The sequence below is a fragment of the Eriocheir sinensis genome, unplaced genomic scaffold (genome assembly GCF_024679095.1).
Source record: "Eriocheir sinensis breed Jianghai 21 unplaced genomic scaffold, ASM2467909v1 Scaffold518, whole genome shotgun sequence".
In the NCBI taxonomy this organism is placed as follows: Eukaryota; Metazoa; Arthropoda; class Malacostraca; order Decapoda; family Varunidae; genus Eriocheir; species Eriocheir sinensis.
Genome location: NW_026111852.1, coordinates 214,133 through 232,531, shown reverse-complemented (window position 1 = coordinate 232,531; position 18,399 = coordinate 214,133). Strand labels below are relative to the sequence as shown.

The following is an 18,399-nucleotide window of genomic DNA, read 5'->3' as shown; positions in this document are numbered from 1 at the left end:
AGGTGCTGGTGAGGTAGAGTGCTTTGATATGTTGCCTGAACAGGTTACTACTACTACTACTACTACTACTACTACTACTACTACTACTACTACTACTACTAATAATAATAATAATAATAATAATAATAATAATAATAATAATAGTTATAATAATGCAATTACTACCACTACTATTTCTACTACTACTTGTTCTTTTACTACTATTACTGCTACTACTACTACTTCTACTGCAACTATTACTTCACTTAGAACAGGATAGTTTGACGTGTCACCTGTGTGTGTGTGTGTGTGTGTGTGTGTGTGTGTGTGTGTGTGTGTGTGTGTGTGTGTGTGTGTGTGTTTGTTTGTTTGTGTACGTGCAACATATCTCTTTCTGATTAAAAACAAAAAATAATAATATAAGCGACACGTGCCATGAAACAACAACGTAATATACGCTGTAAAAGCCAGTCACACGATAGTACACACGAGTAAAAAAAAAAAAAATACTCACCACAGGATAGAATGAAGAGAAATAAAACAAGTCAACACGGTTTGAAGCCAGAGCCGAGTCCACGCACCCGGACGCATTTCCTTCCCCGCCTCCCTATCTGTGGCACAGCGACCCACCCGCATCAGTGCCTTACTCTACCCGGGCACTCACCAGCCGCGGCGCACCGATCAATGCGTTATTATGTGCGAGTGCGAGGCGTGAGGTGTCCCCTTCCCAGAACACCGGCGCGGGGAGATAACAGACACGTGATGCTGCATGTGGAAGAGAAGAGTAGTGATAGAGCCAGTCAGCACGATAAGGGAGAGTGGTAGAGAAGCACTGCGTGTGTGACAGGTTGTAGCAGTGAGCAGTCGACCTAGAGAGTGAGGTGTAGCGACCTGCGATCATTGTTAATACGAGTGAAAAGCCGATGAAACGAAAAGGAAGGGAGTGCAGTGGTGTGAAGGAAGACAGGAAGGGTGGGGTCAGTGGTATTAGCAATGAGTGAAGTCTCTTGTGAGTTGCCTTATGTTATGTGTCTTCTGATCCATGTAAACACGAGTGAAATGACACAATGATAAATGAGGGAAGTTGTTATGTTATTAAGGAAGGCCGGAAGACAGGAAGGGAGGGGCCAGTGGTATTAACAATGAGAGAAGCGTTGTGTGTGTTGCTGTGATGGAAATGCTTGTCAGTGCAGTGTTATTGAAGAGATATTTAAACGTAAAGGAAGGAAGGAAGACAGGAAGGGAGGGACCAGTGATATTAACAATGAGTGAAGCGTTGTGTGTGTTGCTGTGATGAAGTGCTTGTCAGTGCAGTGTTCTGAGATTGAAGAGATATTTAAGTGTAAAGGAAGGAAGGAAGACAGGAAGGGAGGGGTCACTGGTACTAACAATGAGTAAAGTGTTCTCTGTGTAGCGTTGTGGGTGCTGCCGTGATGGAAGTGCTTAACAGTGCCCCGTCCCCTGCCTTCTAAATCAGTGAGAAAAAAAAGATACAAGAGATGACGAAGGAAGGAACACAGAAAGGAAAGATAGGCAGTGAATGGTATTAGGAAGGAGTGAAACATTCCCTGTGTTACTGTGACGGAAGTGCTTGTAGGATTAATGCAGTTCCCATTCCTTCTAATTCATTGTGGGGAGATAATATGGAATAGTTAAAGAGGAAAGGAGGAAGAAACAGACTGACAGATGCAGAGTTGCCAGATTATCGTACAAAACGTCTTCTATTTACACATTTCCGACCCATGAACTATCTCCTGCACCCCAATAACGAGATTCATGGTTAAATATTGATGTTTTGAAATAGTTAAGTGTCAATAAACGGAAAATACGATGTGGTTGATACGATAATCAGGCATCGTTGGACAGAAGCGGTAACGAACGAATCTGCGTGATAGTTTGACGGAAGTGCTTACCAATGCAATATCCCGTTCCATGTGAATCAGCGAGAATAATATATGAATTAGATGAGGAAGGAAGATTCACAGAGAGGGAAGAAACACGGGGAGTAGCAATGAGTGTAGCGTTTTGCGTATTACCATGACGGAAGTTCTTACCAATGCAATTTCTCGTTCCGTGTAAATCAGTGATAAGATATAGAGATATGCAGGAAGGCAGGAAATAAGGAAGGAACATTGAATAACACAGGAAGGGAAGAAGCAGTAATATAAGCAAGGAATGAATGTTGTTGTACTACTGTGGGGAAGCGCTTGTGAGATTCGTGTAGTGTAAACACATTATACAGAGAATAAGATATGAAGGAAGCGTGATAAAAGGAGGACAGGAAGGAAAGAGGAGAGTGCAGTGTTGTGTGTGTTACTCTGATGGAAAGGCCTGTAAAATTAAAGTGAGTATATAGTATAGGATAATAGATATGGGGAGAGGAAGAAGCAATTTTAAAGGAAACATAAAAGAAAGGGTAATACCAGAAATTGAAGTGTTGTATATTGATGCGATAGAAGTGCTTGTAAGATTCGTGTATAATGTGACGAGATATTAATGAAAAAAAAATATGGAGAAAGGAAGAAAACAGCGTGATATGAACATAAACCGAAGCGTTGTGTGTATTACTTTGATGAAGAGCTTGTAATATTAATGTAGTATCCCGCCCCTTGGAAATCAGTGTAAGTAGACTATACAGAAGAATAGCTAAGGAGGAAGGAAGGAAGGAAGAAGTAGTGATAAAGGGCAGAGGAAGTGCTGTTACTTGAGTGTATTGTCCTGCGAGAGCTGTGATGAGTTCCTGTAATGTTTGGGAATAATTGTTTAGATATGATATACTTATGCATAGTTATGTCTCGCAAGGTTTATGAACGGTTATGTCTCGCAAGGTTTATGAACGGTTATGTCTCGCAAGGTTTATGAACGGTTATGTCTCGCAAGGTTTATGAACGGTTATGACTCGCAAGGCTTATGAACGGTTATGTCTCGCAAGGCTTATGAACGGTTATGACTCGCAAGGCTTATGAACGGTTATGACTCGCAAGGTTTATGAACGGTTATGACTCGCAAGGTTTATGAACGGTTATGACTCAAGGCTTATGAACGGTTATGACTCGCAAGGCTTATGAACGGTTATGACTCGCAAGGCTTATGAACGGTTATGACTCGCAAGGTTTATGAACGGTTATGACTCGCAAGGCTTATGAACGGTTATGACTCGCAAGGCTTATGAACGGTTATGACTATCAAGGCTTATGAACGGTTATGACTCGCAAGGTTTATGAACGGTTATGACTCGCAAGGCTTATGAACGGTTATGACTCGCAAGGCTTATGAACGGTTATGACTCGCAAGGTTTATGAACGGTTATGACTCGCAAGGTTTATGAACGGTTATGACTCGCAAGGCTTATGAACGGTTATGACTCGCAAGGCTTATGAACGGTTATGACTCGCAAGGCTTATGAACGGTTATGACTCGCAAGGCTTATGAACGGTTATGACTCGCAAGGTTTATGAACGGTTATGACTCGCAAGGCTTATGAACGGTTATGACTCGCAAGGTTTATGAACGGTTATGACTCGCAAGGTTTATGAACGGTTATGACTCGCAAGGTTATGACTCGCAAGGCTTATGAACGGTTATGACTCGCAAGGTTATGACTCGCAAGGTTATGACTCGCAAGGCTTATGAACGGTTATGACTCGCAAGGTTATGACTCGCAAGGTTATGACTCGCAAGGCTTATGAACGGTTATGACTCGCAAGGTTATGACTCGCAAGGCTTATGAACGGTTATGACTCGCAAGGTTATGACTCGCAAGGTTATGACTCGCAAGGTTATGACTCGCAAGGTTATGACTCGCAAGGTTATGACTCGCAAGGCTTATGAACGGTTATGACTCGCAAGGTTATGACTCGCAAGGTTATGACTCGCAAGGTTTATGAACGGTGTGGGCCACACCGTTCATAAACCGTGTGACAGAGAAGGGGGAGGAGAGGCGGAAAAGAAGGGAGGAAATGAAGGGTAGCTCTGGTAGGTGGGTAGGTTGGCGGGCATGTAAAGAGATAACTAACAAACTTTTTATAGTGAGTAGTACTGAGTACTACTCGATGAAAAAATATCTTGACCGTTTGTGTGAATTTTTGCTCTGGTGAAAATTATTGAGTTTTTTTGTGTGCGATTTTTTGCTCGCGATGAAATGAGATGATTGAATAATTATCGTGAATTTCCTTCGGTGATTACAGTAACAGAACATGTATGGATATATTTATTTTCTTCTTCGAGAATAATCGGTGTTAGCCAGTGATGGAAAGACGAAACTTTCAATGATTTTAATAACTCGGCGTTTAGTGTGAATTTTGCCTTTATTCCTCCTGTAAAGACTTAATAGCCAGTGCCGAAAAGATGAATCCCTCAGTGCTTAAAATAACGGAACATTTAATGTGAATTTGCTCTTTTCGCCATATGACCGATGCAGTTGCGGCGCCTCGATTTTAGTAAAAAAAAATCACTATAGAGAATAACCAGTGTTGGTCAGTAATGAAAAGACGAGACCCAAGATGAAGAGAATCAAGGACAAGTTATGGTCGCGGAAGACGCTGAGCAAAGACAACTCCGTCTGCCTCGCGGGCGTGGCGAAGGCTTCCCTGCTCCTGACCCGCACGGTGTCCCAGGAGGCCGCGGAGAGCCTTGGCCATCGCAGAGTCTCAGTGGAGGAGCCGTTGGCGTCCTCCAAACTCGCAGCATCTTCGTGTAGCCTGAACCTGGAGCGTCACAAATCGGCCTACGAGATGGGGGTGGCCGAGGAGGTGTGTCCGGCGGGCGTGGGGAGCTACCGACGCATGGAGAGCCGGGAGTGCATGGAGCTGGCGGCCTCCACGGGGAGCTTGAGGGCTGGAGGGTCTGGCGGAGGCAAGAACGAGACTCCCGCCTCCAGCACGCCCCGCACCGCCTCACTCGACCCGGAGACCTTTGTCATGCACTTCCATAGAACACAAAGTAGCCACTCGTATAAGATGAAGCGTCGGAAGTCCGCGGCGAGCAAGAAGGATCAGCCCGCCGCCAGACCCCCGCGTAGCAACTCCTTGGACACAGGGCACTTTGCCATTTACGTGGACAGCCTTCTGAGGGACGCGTCGGAGCCTCAGGAGAATGGACGCGCTCAGGGCCTTGGCCACACCAGCGACGACGACTCCGACAGAACGCCCACGGATGTAACGCCCACCGGCAGCTTCACGTCTCTCACGCCCACGGGCTCCAGGGAGGATATTCTGCTGGGGAAGAGAGTCTGGAAGCGGTTCAGCAGGCGGTGGTTGCGTCGCAGCACATACAGCCTCGCTGAAGGTGAATGGGTGAGGCGGCGGGGAGCTTGGGTCGGGGTGGCTGGGTGCGGAGGTGTGCTTCTGGTCCGGGGTGGCTGGGTGCCTAGGTATGCTTCTGGTCCGGGGTGGCTGGGTGCCTAGGTATGCTTCTGGTCCGGGATGGCTGGGTGCTAAGGTGTGCTTCTGGTCCGGGGTGGCTGGGTGCCGAGGTGTGCTTCTGGTCCGGGGTGGCTGGGTGCCGAGGTGTGTTTGTGGTCCGGGGTGGCTGGGTGCCGAGGTGTGTTTGTGGTCCGGGGTGGCTGGGTGCCGAGGTGTGTTTGTGGTCCGGGGTGGCTGGGTGCTGAGGTGTGTTTGTGGTCCGGGGTGGCTGGGTGCCGAGGTGTGCTTCTGGTCCGGGGTGGCTGGGTGCCGAGGTGTGTTTGTGGTCCGGGGTGGCTGGGTGCTGAGGTGTGTTTGTGGTCCGGGGTGGCTGGGTGCTGAGGTGTGTTTGTGGTCCGGGGTGGCTGGGTGCCGAGGTGTGCTTCTGGTCCGGGGTGGCTGGGTGCCGAGGTGTGCTTCTGGTCCGGGGTGGCTGGGTGCTGAGGTGTGTTTGTGGTCCGGGGTGGCTGGGTGCGGAGGTGTGCTTCTGGTCCGGGGTGGCTGGGTGCTGAGGTGTGTTTGTGGTCCGGGGTGGCTGGGTGCTGAGGTGTGTTTGTGGTCCGGGGTGGCTAGGTGCCGAGGTGTGCTTCTGGTCCGGGGTGGCTGGGTGCTGAGGTGTGTTTGTGGTCCGGGGTGGCTGGGTGCTGAGGTGTGTTTGTGGTCCGGGGTGGCTAGGTGCCGAGGTGTACTTCTGGTCCGGGGTGGCTGGGTGCCGAGGTGTGCTTCTGGTCCGGGGTGGCTGGGTGCGGAGGTGTGCTTCTGGTCCGGGGTGGCTGGGTGCCTAGGTGTGCTTCTGGTCCGGGGTGGCTGGGTGCCGAGGTGTGCTTCTGGTCCGGGGTGGCTGGGTGCTGAGGTGTGCTTCTGGTCCGGGGTGGCTGGGTGCTGAGGTGTGCTTCTGGTCCGGGGTGGCTGGGTGCTGAGGTGTGCTTCTGGTCCAGGGTGGCTGGGTGCCGAGGTGTGCTTCTGGTCCAGGGTGGCTGGGTGCTGAGGTGTGCTTCTGGTCCAGGGGTGGCTGGGTGCTGAGGTGTGCTTGTGGTCCAGGGTGGCTGGGTGCTGAGGTGTGCTTCTGGTCCAGGGTGGCTGGGTGCCGAGGTGTGCTTCTGGTCCAGGGTGGCTGGGTGCTGAGGTGTGCTTCTGGTCCAGGGTGGCTGGGTGCTGAGGTGTGCTTCTGGTCCAGGGTGGCTGGGTGCTGAGGTGTGCTTCTGGTCCAGGGTGGCTGGGTGCCGAGGTGTGCTTCTGGTCCGGGTGGCTGGGTGCTGAGGTGTGCTTCTGGTCCAGGGTGGCTGGGTGCAGGTGTGCTTCTGTTCCAGGGTGGCTGGGTGCCAGGTGTGCTTCTGTTCCAGGGTGGCTGGGTGCAGAGGTGTGCTTCTGGTCCGGGGTGGCTGGGTGCCGAGGTGTGCTTCTGGTCCGGGGTGGCTGGGTGCCAGGTGTGCTTCTGGTCCAGGGGTGGCTGGGTGCCAGGTGTGCTTCTGGTCCAGGGTGGCTGGGTGCTGAGGTGTGCTTCTGGTCCAGGGGTGGCTGGGTGCTGAGGTGTGCTTCTGGTCCGGGGTGGCTGGGTGCTGAGGTGTGCTTCTGGTCCGGGGTGGCTGGGTGCTGAGGTGTGCTTCTGGTCCGGGGTGGCTGGGTGCTGAGGTGTGCTTCTGGTCCGGGGTGGCTGGGTGCTGAGGTGTGCTTCTGGTCCGGGGTGGCTGGGTGCTGAGGTGTGCTTCTGGTCCGGGGTGGCTGGGTGCTGAGGTGTGCTTCTGGTCCGGGGTGGCTGGGTGCTGAGGTGTGCTTCTGGTCCGGGGTGGCTGGGTGCCGGGTGTGTGGGGCGGGGGGTCGTGAGATGGGTGCAAGGGAGGCGTCTAGTCACATGTCACATTTGCAGTCTTTGATCACAAGTGTAAAGAAACTCCGCGTGGGTAAGTCTCTCAAGTTTCTTCACATACGTATAGATCTTTTTAGTTTACCCATCGCCACTGCTTTCCTTTCTCTTATATCCATCTTTCCTTGTTATAATCCGACTCGCGGCTCCTGCACCGCCCCCGAGTGTCTGGCGCTCGCACTCCACTCCCTCTCCACCTCCACCCGTGTATGTTGAGCTTCGTCTCAGGCTGTAATATATCCTGATTTTTCTGTGTGTGTATATTCATGTGTGTTCCTGTCACTGTCGAAATGCGTGCTGCTCCTTTCACGAGGAAGTGTATTACGGTTCCTGTTGTGCTGTGTGTCACCGTCACGTGTGAATGTGAGTTGTGTTGAATGATATTTAACTTGTTACCTGTGTGCGCTGTGTCTGGCCTGTCATGTATGGCCCTGTGTTTATCTTGTAAGATTATGCCTCGGTGTGTGGCTATAAAGTAGCCGTAATTGTCTACAGCACCTCTGTATATTTGTGAAAAGCAAGGAGAGCGTGTGGGGTCCGGTAACGTGTGAAGGAAGCGTCTTGCTACACAGCTCGTGAATCAGCGCTCAAAGGTGTCGGGGCCGCGTCGGGCGTCTCCCCAGTGAGGAGCAGGGAGTACACTCCGCCAGCGTGTAGAGGCGTGCAGCGTGCAGGCCCGGGCCTCTAGGCGTGTGGGGGGCAGCGTCAGGCATCCCCCTGCTCTGCCTGGCCCAGGTTGGCCCCTCGTCTGGGACGCGGCCCACCAGGCTCGTCAAGTGGCACGCGAGGATTTATTTAAGCCACCCCACTAAGGCTCGCTTTCTCTGTGCGGCGGCGGCTCCCTCGCGCCCGGGGAAGCTAAAATGTAGTGAGCTCGTCGCTGTGGCTCTTATTCGAGAGTAACTTACAAAGATGTATGCTGATAAATATCTGTAAGAGGACCAAGGTCCCAGTGACTAACGAATCTCGGCCGCCTTAGTCGCCTCCTGCACGGCCAAAGTAATCTCCGGCTGTCATCGAAACTAAGTAAACTAAATAACAAATGTCATCCAATTTGACCGGTACGGGGGCTTCATGCCCTCGCGGCCCCTCTCTTGTTAAAGAAAAAAAAAAAAAAAAAAAGACTCGCAGACGCCGACTGTAGTGAGTTTAAGTCTAAGGGAAAATATCGCAAAAACGAGGAATTTCCGACTGATAAGTTATGAAGATGAACAGTGCGATGGACCCGTCAGGAGGAACAGTGTCCGGCTCAGGGGCGCGGCGCGTGCCGAGGGAGGAACACTTGTGCTTCTGTCCCGTGATTCCAGACACAGCAAAATCACTGTGGAGGAAGATATCAAATGTCGTGAAAATATTACAGGAAAACTTGTGTTGGTCATCATCATTTACAGCCCATTAGAGCCATTCGTTCTGCGTTAACCACCATCACCGTCACCACCACCACCACCACCACCACCGTCACTACCACCACCACCGTCACCACCACCACCACCACCACTTCACTGCAGCCACTCGCTTTGTATTGAACATCATCACTCCCATTATCATCACCAAAACCCCATTGTACTTAGCAGCTATACTATTCATCATCATCATCATCACCACCATTGTCAATGTTTAAGTCCTGTATTTACTCTGACAATGATAACAGCAGAAACTAAATGAATCAGGCAATCGATAAGCAACTGTGTCAATAAGAAACACGAACGTTATTGAAGGGAGAGCACACACACACACACACACACACACACACACACACACACACACACACACACACACACACACACACACACACGTAGCTGCTATGCCTCACGCGGTACAAACTATTGCCGAACAGATTAGAACAGGTGTTTCGGGCAGCCAAGCAGGTGTGTTCTCATTAGTTTAGGCGGCGGCGTGGACTGGAGGTGAATATAATGGTTGTGTTGGGGAGGCGGAGGCGTCACTGGCAGGGCCGGGAGTGAATGTAACAGTAAAGGCTATGAGGAAAGGAGATGAAATATAGATAGATGGATAAGTAGATTAATTGATTGATTGATTGACTGATTGATTGATTGATAGAACAAATATAACACTAAAAGATATAGGAAAGGAGATGAAATAATAAAAATAGATAGATAGCTTTATTGAAAGATAGATAGATAACGATTCAGATAAAGATGGATAAATGAATAACGATAAAGATAAATAGATAAAGATAGAAAGATGGATAACGATAAAGATAGTGAATTTAACAGCAAAGGAAGTCAAAGAGAGGTAGAGATTAATAGATGGATGGATGGATAGATAGATAGATAGATAGGTAGATAGAATACAAACAGACAGACACACACACAGAGAGAGATTTAGGGTAGCCCAGAATAACACACTCGCCTCTCTCTCTCTCTCTGCATTTTGTCACATCGAGAAAAACAAGCACATTAGGAAAGGATTTGTACGAGGCATTAAGGGAGGGAGAGAGGGAAAAAGGGAGGGAGGGAGAGAGGGAGAGAGGGGGGAGAGGAAGGAAGAGTGGGAGGGAGGGAGGGAGAGAAGGATAATTGAGTGAGTGAGTGAGTTTGTAATTGAGTAAATGACTAAGTGAATAAGTTGATTGATTGTATAAGTAATTTAGTGAGTAATGAATGGACTAGAGAGTGAGTTCGTGGGGGTAGTGGTAATAGTAGTAGTAGTAGTAGTAGTAGTAGTAGTAATGGTAGTAGTAGTAGTAGTAGTAGTAGTAGTAGTAGTAGTAGTAGTAGTAATGGTAGTAGTAGTAGTAGTAGTAGTAGTAGTAGTAGTAGTATCAGTGTTAATAGAAGTTTCCATAGTAGAAGTAGTAGTAGTAGTAATAGTAGTAGTAGTAATGGTAGTAGTAGTAGTAGTAATATCAGTGTTAATAGAAGTTTCCATAGTAGAAGTAGTAGTAGTAGTAGTAGTAGTAGTTGTAGTAGCAGCATCCGTCTGTTTGTTTTGATACGAATTTTACGAAGCCTATCTTGGAGTGATGTTTTATTTTGCGCCTGAACTCGCTTTCGGCCGCTCTCCTGTTTGTGTCCTTGCGGGAGTTGCGAGGAAAGGGAGGAAGGAAGGCGGGCGATATTTTTGCTGCTACAGTATTCGGTTATTCAGTATCTGGTGGTTATGTTTCTCTCTGTTCTTTTTGTGTGTCTGTGTACCTGTCTTTATCTCTGTCTATTCATCTCTCTTTTTCTATCTGTCTGTGCCTTAATATTTCTGGTTGTATGTTTTTCTCTTCTCTTTTGTGTCTGTCTGTCTGTCTGTATTTCTTCCTCTATCTACATTCGCCTTCTTCCATGTCTTCCTCCTCTGTTCTCCTTCCTCAAACTTTACTATTGTCCAATACACACACTTCCCTTTTCTTGTACTTCTCCCTCGCCCATAAATAAACACTCTTTCCTCTCTCTCCTCTTCCCCAGGCATGGCTTCCCTGTCTTGTCATCTTCTCCAGTGTCCCTTTTCCTCTTCTTCCTCAAACTTTACTATTGTCCAATACACACGCTTCCCTTTTCTTGTACCTCTCCCTCGCTCACAAACACTCATTCCTCTCTCTCTCCTCTTCCCCAAGTTTGGCATCCCTGTCTAGTCATCTTCCCCAGTGTCCCTTTTCCTCTTCTTCCTCAAACTTTACTATGCTCCAATACACACATTCCCTTCCTTGTACTTCTCCCTCGCCCATAAATAAACACTCATTCCTCTCTCTCCTCTTCCTCACGTTTGGCTTCACCGTCGTCATTTTCACTATCCTTTCTTCTCTCCTTCCTCAAACTTTCTTATACTTCAATGTACTTCCCTTTCCTTGTCATTCTCCCTCGCCTATAATCACTCATTCCTATCTCTCTTGTTCCCCACGTTTGGCTCGGCCCAGTCCAGTCCTGTTCACTATCCTCCTTTCGTTCATCCTCTTCTATCCTTCCTCGAACTGAACTGTCTTAAGGGACTATTACACTGGGCAAATTTTCCGTGGATCTTCAGTCATACCACGATTTCCGCTGGCGTGGTTTTCATATTTCTGTGGTTTTCTGACGTGTCCACGATCTTCCAAAGCAACGATAGATTTTAGCGAAGGACGACGGTATTACTCACCATCATCATCATCAGCAATAACAAGAAACAAATGAGAACCACGCCAGCGAAAATCGTGGTTTGACTGAAGATTCACGGAAAATATGCCCAGTGTAATAACCCCTTAACTCCCTCCACTCCATCTTCCCTTCCTTGTTCTCCTCCCTCGCCTATTAACACTCCCTCCTCTTCTCCAGGTTTGGCTTCCCAGTCCGCCGCCTCCGCCGCCATCTCGCTGCCGCATATCAACCAGCTGTCAGACTATGAGGAGGACCAAGGCACGGACGACCCCCACACCGAGACTAGCCAGGGACACGACCCACCCAAGCAGAGGTGAGGGTGTGAGACAGCTGGGAGCGTGATAGTGGCTGTGAGGAAGGAAATAAACGATGGAACGACTAGGAGTGTGTGAATGAGTGAGTGGCTGGGGTAGAGAGTAAATGAGTGAGTGAGAGAGTGAGTTAGTGAGTGATTATAGGAGAGAGTAAATTAGTTAGTGTGTGAAAGTAACTATGAGAAAGAAAGAGAAAATTACTGAGTTCGTGAGTGTGAGAGAGTGAATGAGTGAGTATAAGAGAGACTGAGATGAGAGAGTGAATGAGTGACTTAGAATGTGAGTGACAAAGAAAAAGTGGAAGAGTGAGTGACTGGGAGTATGAACGAGAGTGCAGTGTGATACAGGAGGGAAGGGAAAGGGAATATAGGGGAAGAGTGAATGAGTGAGTGAAAGTAAATGAGTTAAGTGATTGAGTGTGAAAAAGTGAAGTGTGATAGGGAAGGGAAAGGGAGAGCAGGACAGGAGTGAGTGAGTGAGAGAGTGGGCGGGTGAGTGATGAAGTAACTTAGTAAACGAGTGACGTAGGAGGAAAGGAAGGGTGAGGGGAAATTAAAGGTGAGTGAGTGAGTGAGTGATTGACAGCATGAGCGTGTGAGTGAGAGTGGGCGAGAGAGTGACGAAAGGAATGAGTGTGAGTGAAAAATAATGAGAAAAGAAAAGAAAGGATGAATGAAGGGAAAGGAAAAGAAAAAAAACTCCTAAACCAAAATGAGTGGAGGGAAGAAAAGGCAGAGGGAGGGAAGGAAAGGTAAAGAAAGGTGAGGAAAAGGAGGAAAGGAGGAAGGGGCAATAACCTCTCGAAATTATATTGATGAGAGAAAGAAGGGAAGGGAGGAAAGAGGGGGAAGGATTGGAGGAGAGGGAGGAGAGGGACAATGACCTCCCCAAATTCCATTGAAGGTAGGGGAGGAAGGATGAGGGGAGGAAAAGGAAGGGAGGAAAGGCGAAGTGAAAAATGGAAGAAGAAGCGAGGGGGAAGAGGGGAGGAGAGAGGAGGGAAAGAGGGGAGGATAAACAACCCTTTGAAAGAGAAAATAAAAGAAGAAGGAAGGGGGAGGAATGATGGAGAGGGGAAGAAACTAAAAATATAGAGAGAAAGGAAAGATAAATAAAATGGAGGGAATCATGGAGATAAGAGGGATAAGACTGGAGAAAGAAAGAAGTAACAAAATAAAATAAGGATTAGGAAAATATACAATAGAAAATACAACACGATTAGTCATTATAATTTCATGTGTGTGTGTGTGTGTGTGTGTGTGTGTGTGTGTGTGTGTGTGTGTGTCTAAGAGTATCTGTCTCTCTCTCTCTCTCTCTCTCTCTCTCAACCTTTGATAGCGTTAAACATATGGAAAGACAATTTGAATATTTAGATATAATTTATAAATAGCTGAAAGAGAAATTGATAGACTTATAGATAGACAGAGTTGATTAGTTAAATAGTCTGTCAGTTAGCCAGTCAGTCAGTTAATCAGTCAATCAGTCAGGCAATTAGTCAGTAGTCAGTTAGTCAGTCAGTCAATAGGTCAGTTAGTGCAAGTCAGTCAATCAGTCAGTCAGTCAGTCAGTCTGTCAGTCAGTTACTTAGTTCATACATAAGTTGGCTAGCTAAAGAGTGTCAATCAGTCAGTTAGCAAGTTAGATATAGATGAACTGAGAGAGAGACAGATAGAGAGATTAATAAATACATACAAACATACATACATACATAGGTTGATAGGTAGGTAGGTGGAGAGGAAGGCAGATGAAAGAGTACAGTACATATAAATCTGTTTGAAGATTGATTGACTTGTAGGTGAGCCGAGGGCCACACAGCATTTTTTTTTTTTTTTCATACATATATTTTTAGTTTCGCTCCACCGCCCAGTGTAAAAATTCTGTGCAGCGATTAACTCTACTCCTGTCACGTTTTTGTCAATATATATAACCCTTTGCTGACCTTTCTCTCTCTCTCTCTCTCTCTCTCTCTCTCTCTCTCTCTCTCTCTCTCTCTCTCTCTCTCTCTCTCTCTCTCTCTCTCTCGCTCTCGCTCTCGCTCTGTCTCAATCCATATGTCTGTCTTTCAATATATCAATCAATCTATCTCGTAGTAGTAGTAGTAGTAGTAGTGGTAGTATTAGTAATAGTAGTAGTAGTAGAAGTAGTAGTAACAGTAATGGTAGTAGTAGTAGTAGTAGTAATTCATATTGTTATCATTATTATTATTATTATTATTATTATTATTATTATTATTATTATTATTATTATTATTATTATTATTATTATTATTTCTATTATCATCCTCCTCGTCCTCACCGCTCCCTCCCCCAGCAGGAACAACAAGCGGGCAGACAAAGGCAAGAAAACTAAGCTAAAGCGTCGCCGAGCTTACTACAGGACCCCCAAAGATGTGAGTACCCGTGTGTGTGTGTGTGTGTGTGTGTGTGTGTGTGTGTGTGTGTGTGTGTGTGTGTGTGTTACCTATGTACGTATATTTGTGTGTGTTCTTACCTGTCTCAAATCCTAATTCTTTACCTTATACCGTTCTCTCTATCTGTCTATCTATCTATCTATTAACCTCTCTCATCGCTCAGAAATTGCCTCCTTTGTCACAATTGATCCGCTATTATGTCGTTCCTCCTTTCCTCCCTTTCTCTTTCTCTCCTCCCTCTTCCTCCCTTCCATGTTATCCTCTTGCAAGCTCTCTTCCTCTTCTTCCTCTCCACTTTCGCGTCCTTCTCTCCATACTCTCCTCCCTCCTGCATTCCTCTCTCTTCCCTTCTCTCTCCTCCTACCTACCTTTTCTCTATTTTTTTTTCCTCCATACCTCTCTCGCCTTTCTGCTCTTCGCCTCCTCAATATCCTCCTCCTTCCCCTCCTCTCTTCACCCCTTCCTTTCCTTCACCTAACCTTCCTTCCATACGTTTGATCTTCCTCCCTTTCCTCTTTCCCTCCCTCCCTCCCTATCCCCATATGTACCTTGACATATCCTCACAAGTTTACATGAAGGGTCTATCGATCCATCCATCCCTATCTGTCTATCTATATATGTCTACCTTCCTCTCCATCAGTATCTATCTACCTATCTATCTACCTGTATGTGTCCTTACCTGATCTTCGCCGGCTTGACGCATCGAAGCCTCCCTGACATGTGCCCTTCCAGCTGTCAGAGGCTCAAATCCGGGGGCCGCGTCTCCCTTTGATCCCGCCTGTCGGAAGGTTTAGTCAGGGACCACCACACACGGACCCTGATGACTGGGACGAAAGGGAGCCCAAAGTCGTTGATTTATATACATTTTGTATTTATTTGTTGGTAGACTCCAATATATTTTTTTTTTACAATAAAGGAGACAGCTCAAGGGCACAAAAAAGGAAACCATAATAAAAAAAGCCCGCTACTCGCTGCTCCTACAAGAAAGAATCAAAAGAGGTGGCCGAAAGAGAGGTCAATTTCGGGAGGAGAATATGTAGGGAATGGAAGGTGAGAGGGAGGAAGAAATATGGGCAGAAGGAGAAAGATGAGGGGAAGGAGTGAGAGGTAGAGAGGAGGAGGAGGGAAAAAGGGAAGGTAGAAGAGACGAAGGGATGAGAGGAGGAAGGTGAAAGGTATGGAGGGAAAAATAGAGAAAAGTTAGCTAAAAGGAGAGAGAAGGAAAGAGAGGGTAGGTAGGAAAGTGTGGAGAGGAGGAGGAGGGGGGCTGCATTGTTTTTTTTTAATATTTTTTCCTTTTTTTATTTCCAAATTTTATGCATCGCTTCATTTTCATTATTTTCATTATAGTTTTCACTTTTATTTTCATATCTATATTTTCATTTTTATATTATCTTTTTCATAATAGTTTTTTTTAAGGGGAATTTCCATATTGTTTAGCATCATTATCCTGAGATTGACTATATAACTTAGACCCGCTTTTTGAGACGTTTTCGACTGTCACAAATATTTTCCAAGGCCACAAAGGATATGAGTCTGGTTCTTATGTCTTTTTACGTTCATGGTCCAGAAGCCTTGTCAAACTATCACTAGGCTCATAACACTGCCCATGGAAATACTACCACCCCACAACTTCTGCCAAAGCCTTATCAAATGTGGGAGGAGTTTGCGATCTTTCACCCTACGCCCCTGTCCACCCAACAGTGAATGGGTACCAGGTATTAGTCGGGGGTTGTGTCCCGTCTCCTAAGATCTGTTCCCTTCTTCTATAATTTCTTCCCCTTCTGTCTCTCTCCGGCATATGACCACGGATGTTAAAAGCCGACTAATAACGAAACTTTCAAACTTTCTTTTTGGTAATTTTTCCAAGCGGTTATTTTATCAAGAATCATCAAAAATAAACTCAACTCCAAGCTCACTTCCTGCCTCGCCTCGTCCCCTCAAGCTAATCGGCTTATAGTGCTGCCCATGGAAATACTACCACCCACAACCTCTGCCAAAGCCTTATCAAATGTGGGAGGAGTTTGCGACTTTTCTTATGTATGCCATTTATCAGAATCAAGCAAAAAAAACTCAACTCAAGCCTTACTTACCTCCCCGTCTGCCCCCCTCAGCCACTCCTTTTTTGTTTGCTTTTGGTGTTTTTCCTCCGACGGTTTTACGGGGAGAGTCACGAAGGTTACTTGATATTTAGTTAATTGAGTTGACCCTTTTCAAGCGTTAATTTAGGCAAGAGAGAAATTTATTTATATTAGCTGTGAATTTTTATTATGCTCTCTCCTCTCTCTCTCTCTCTCTCTCTCTCTCTCTCTCTCTCTCTCTCTCTCTCTCTCTCTCTCTCTCTCTCTCTCTCTCTCTCTCTCTCTCTCTCTCTCTCTCTCTCTCTCTCTCTCTCTCTCTCTCTCTCTCTCTCTCTCTCTCTCCCCACCCCCACCCCATTACGTAATGTCCGGGAAATCATATGCTGCAAATTTTCCTGCTGCTCATTAAAATCACTGAAAAAAATAAGTGAAGTGATTAAAGTGTTTGATGTCTGAGCGGAGAGTGTGAAATCATATGTGCAAAGGATTAAACCATTCCGAACACACACTACACACACACACACGCACACACACACACACATGAAGAGGAGGAAGAAGGAAACCAGAAACGTGTAAAAAATGGAAGGGCGTAGAGGCGGATTGAGATGAATAAAAGCCAATTGGAAAGAAATGCTGATGAGTAGAGAGTAAAAGGAATGTGCAGAGGAGAAAAGATGGAGAGCTTATGGAATAAAATAAATGGGAAAAAAAAGTTAAATATGGGTATAGAGGAAAGAGGGGAATAAGGACAAGAAAGAGAAATGAGAAATGAGAGCAAATGGAAAAATGTGAGAGAGAGAGAGAGAGAGAGAGAGAGAGAGAGAGAGAGAGAGAGAGAGAGAGAGAGAGAGAGAGAGAGAGAGAGAGAGAGAGAGAGAGAGAGAGAGAGAGAGAGAGAGAGAGAGAGAGAGGACGAGTATAAATAGGCGTTATTAAAAAGAGAATGCTGAATGCAAATAACAACAATAACAACAGCCGGGAAGATAATATTATATACACGGTTTTATTCTTGTTTTTATTTATCTTATTTTTGTTATTTTATTTCACTTATTTTGTTTTTTTATTATTCTTTTTTTTCTTAGTTCCCAGTGACCCGAGCCGCCCTGAGCCTGTTTGTTGGGTTTTAATTCGCGTTAATAAATAAATAAAATGAAATCAAACCATTGGAATATCTCTTCTATATTCCCCCCTTTAATCTTGTGCTCCCAATAACTTTCATCTAAATGGAAGCGAGGATTTTTTTATCTTTTTCTTATTTTCCTTTATTTTTCCCTCCGAGCTATTTCGATATTTTTCCTCACAGGCTTTCCTCCACTTCGCTCTATGATCTGCAGGTTAAAGTTTTCTCAAAATTATTTTTGGTGCCTTTCGTTCACTTTTATGGGTGATATGAATGCTCTCTTTTCTTTGGTTTGGTTTGTGTTTATTTTCACTATTTCCAAGTTTTCGCTGCAGTGGATCTATACATAAGAAAATATAAAATATAATCAGGGCACGGCAGTATAGAGTGGACAGGCAGGTTCATATACTACTCTTTATTAAATCACTTCTCGAAAGGCGGGTCAGCTAAGCACCAACAGGCCCAACATTCTAGACCTCTTCCACTTACACCTCTAATCCCCTTCTGCTTACCTCTGTCAAACTGTTCTATTTCTCTCGTTGGGCTCCTCCGATCAGTAACCTTATTTCTGTATCCCAATCCTAGCCTGCTCCTGTGCATCCTCTGGACCCACTGAAGAGGCGATGCTTCCTGGCTGGCCAGCCTTCAGCTTCGGTGGGACGAGACCTGAGGATGCATTTCTTTTCCGATTTCCGTGGAATGATTACTGCTTCCAGGAAGAGAGACCCCTCTGTGGTGTGCTCAGCCATATCACAAGTGACTCTGGAATGGAGCATACATTCCACGGGGATTTCTCTTTCTTCTACTCCCTCATGCTAAAACCCTTGGTTTTAATGCTACGCTTGTTCTCGTGCTATTAAAGATAGAGAGGCAGCTCACAAAAGGTTCCAGTAGAGCCTTCGAACTCCTGGGCGCCAACTGTATGACCTTTACATTTCAACCCGGAATCGTGCCAAATCTATTCTCTCGACTTACACAAAACTTCTCTTTATCAATAGAAAATGTCAACACCTTGCTTCTTCTAATTCTTCCCACGTGACTTCTGGCATCTGGCCAAAAATATATCTCCTCCAATTTCTCACTTCTTCCTCTTTCCCTCCTCTCCTTAACTCCCTGACAATGCTTGCTGCCGTTCTCATCTATC

General features: G+C 46.2%; 1 protein-coding gene across 5 annotated transcripts; it reads left to right on the top strand.

Annotated features, from left to right (window-relative positions):
* The first annotated feature begins 354 nt into the window (after window positions 1-354).
* LOC126992904 (uncharacterized) lies at window positions 355-14,854 on the top strand. 5 transcript variants are annotated; one of them, XM_050851737.1, is made up of 4 exons: window positions 355-675; window positions 4,400-5,265; window positions 11,508-11,643; window positions 13,955-14,854. In XM_050851737.1, the coding sequence occupies exons 2-4, from the start codon at window positions 4,482-4,484 to the stop codon at window positions 14,148-14,150; spliced, it is 1,116 nt and encodes a 371-aa protein (XP_050707694.1). In that variant the 5' UTR covers window positions 355-675; window positions 4,400-4,481; the 3' UTR covers window positions 14,151-14,854. The 5 variants fall into 5 exon arrangements, with proteins under 5 accessions (XP_050707694.1, XP_050707693.1, XP_050707690.1 ...); XM_050851736.1 differs by having other exon boundaries at window positions 356-675; window positions 4,304-5,265; window positions 13,955-14,853; XM_050851733.1 differs by having other exon boundaries at window positions 356-675; window positions 4,167-5,265; window positions 13,955-14,853.
* Window positions 14,855-18,399: the final 3,545 nt, after the last annotated feature.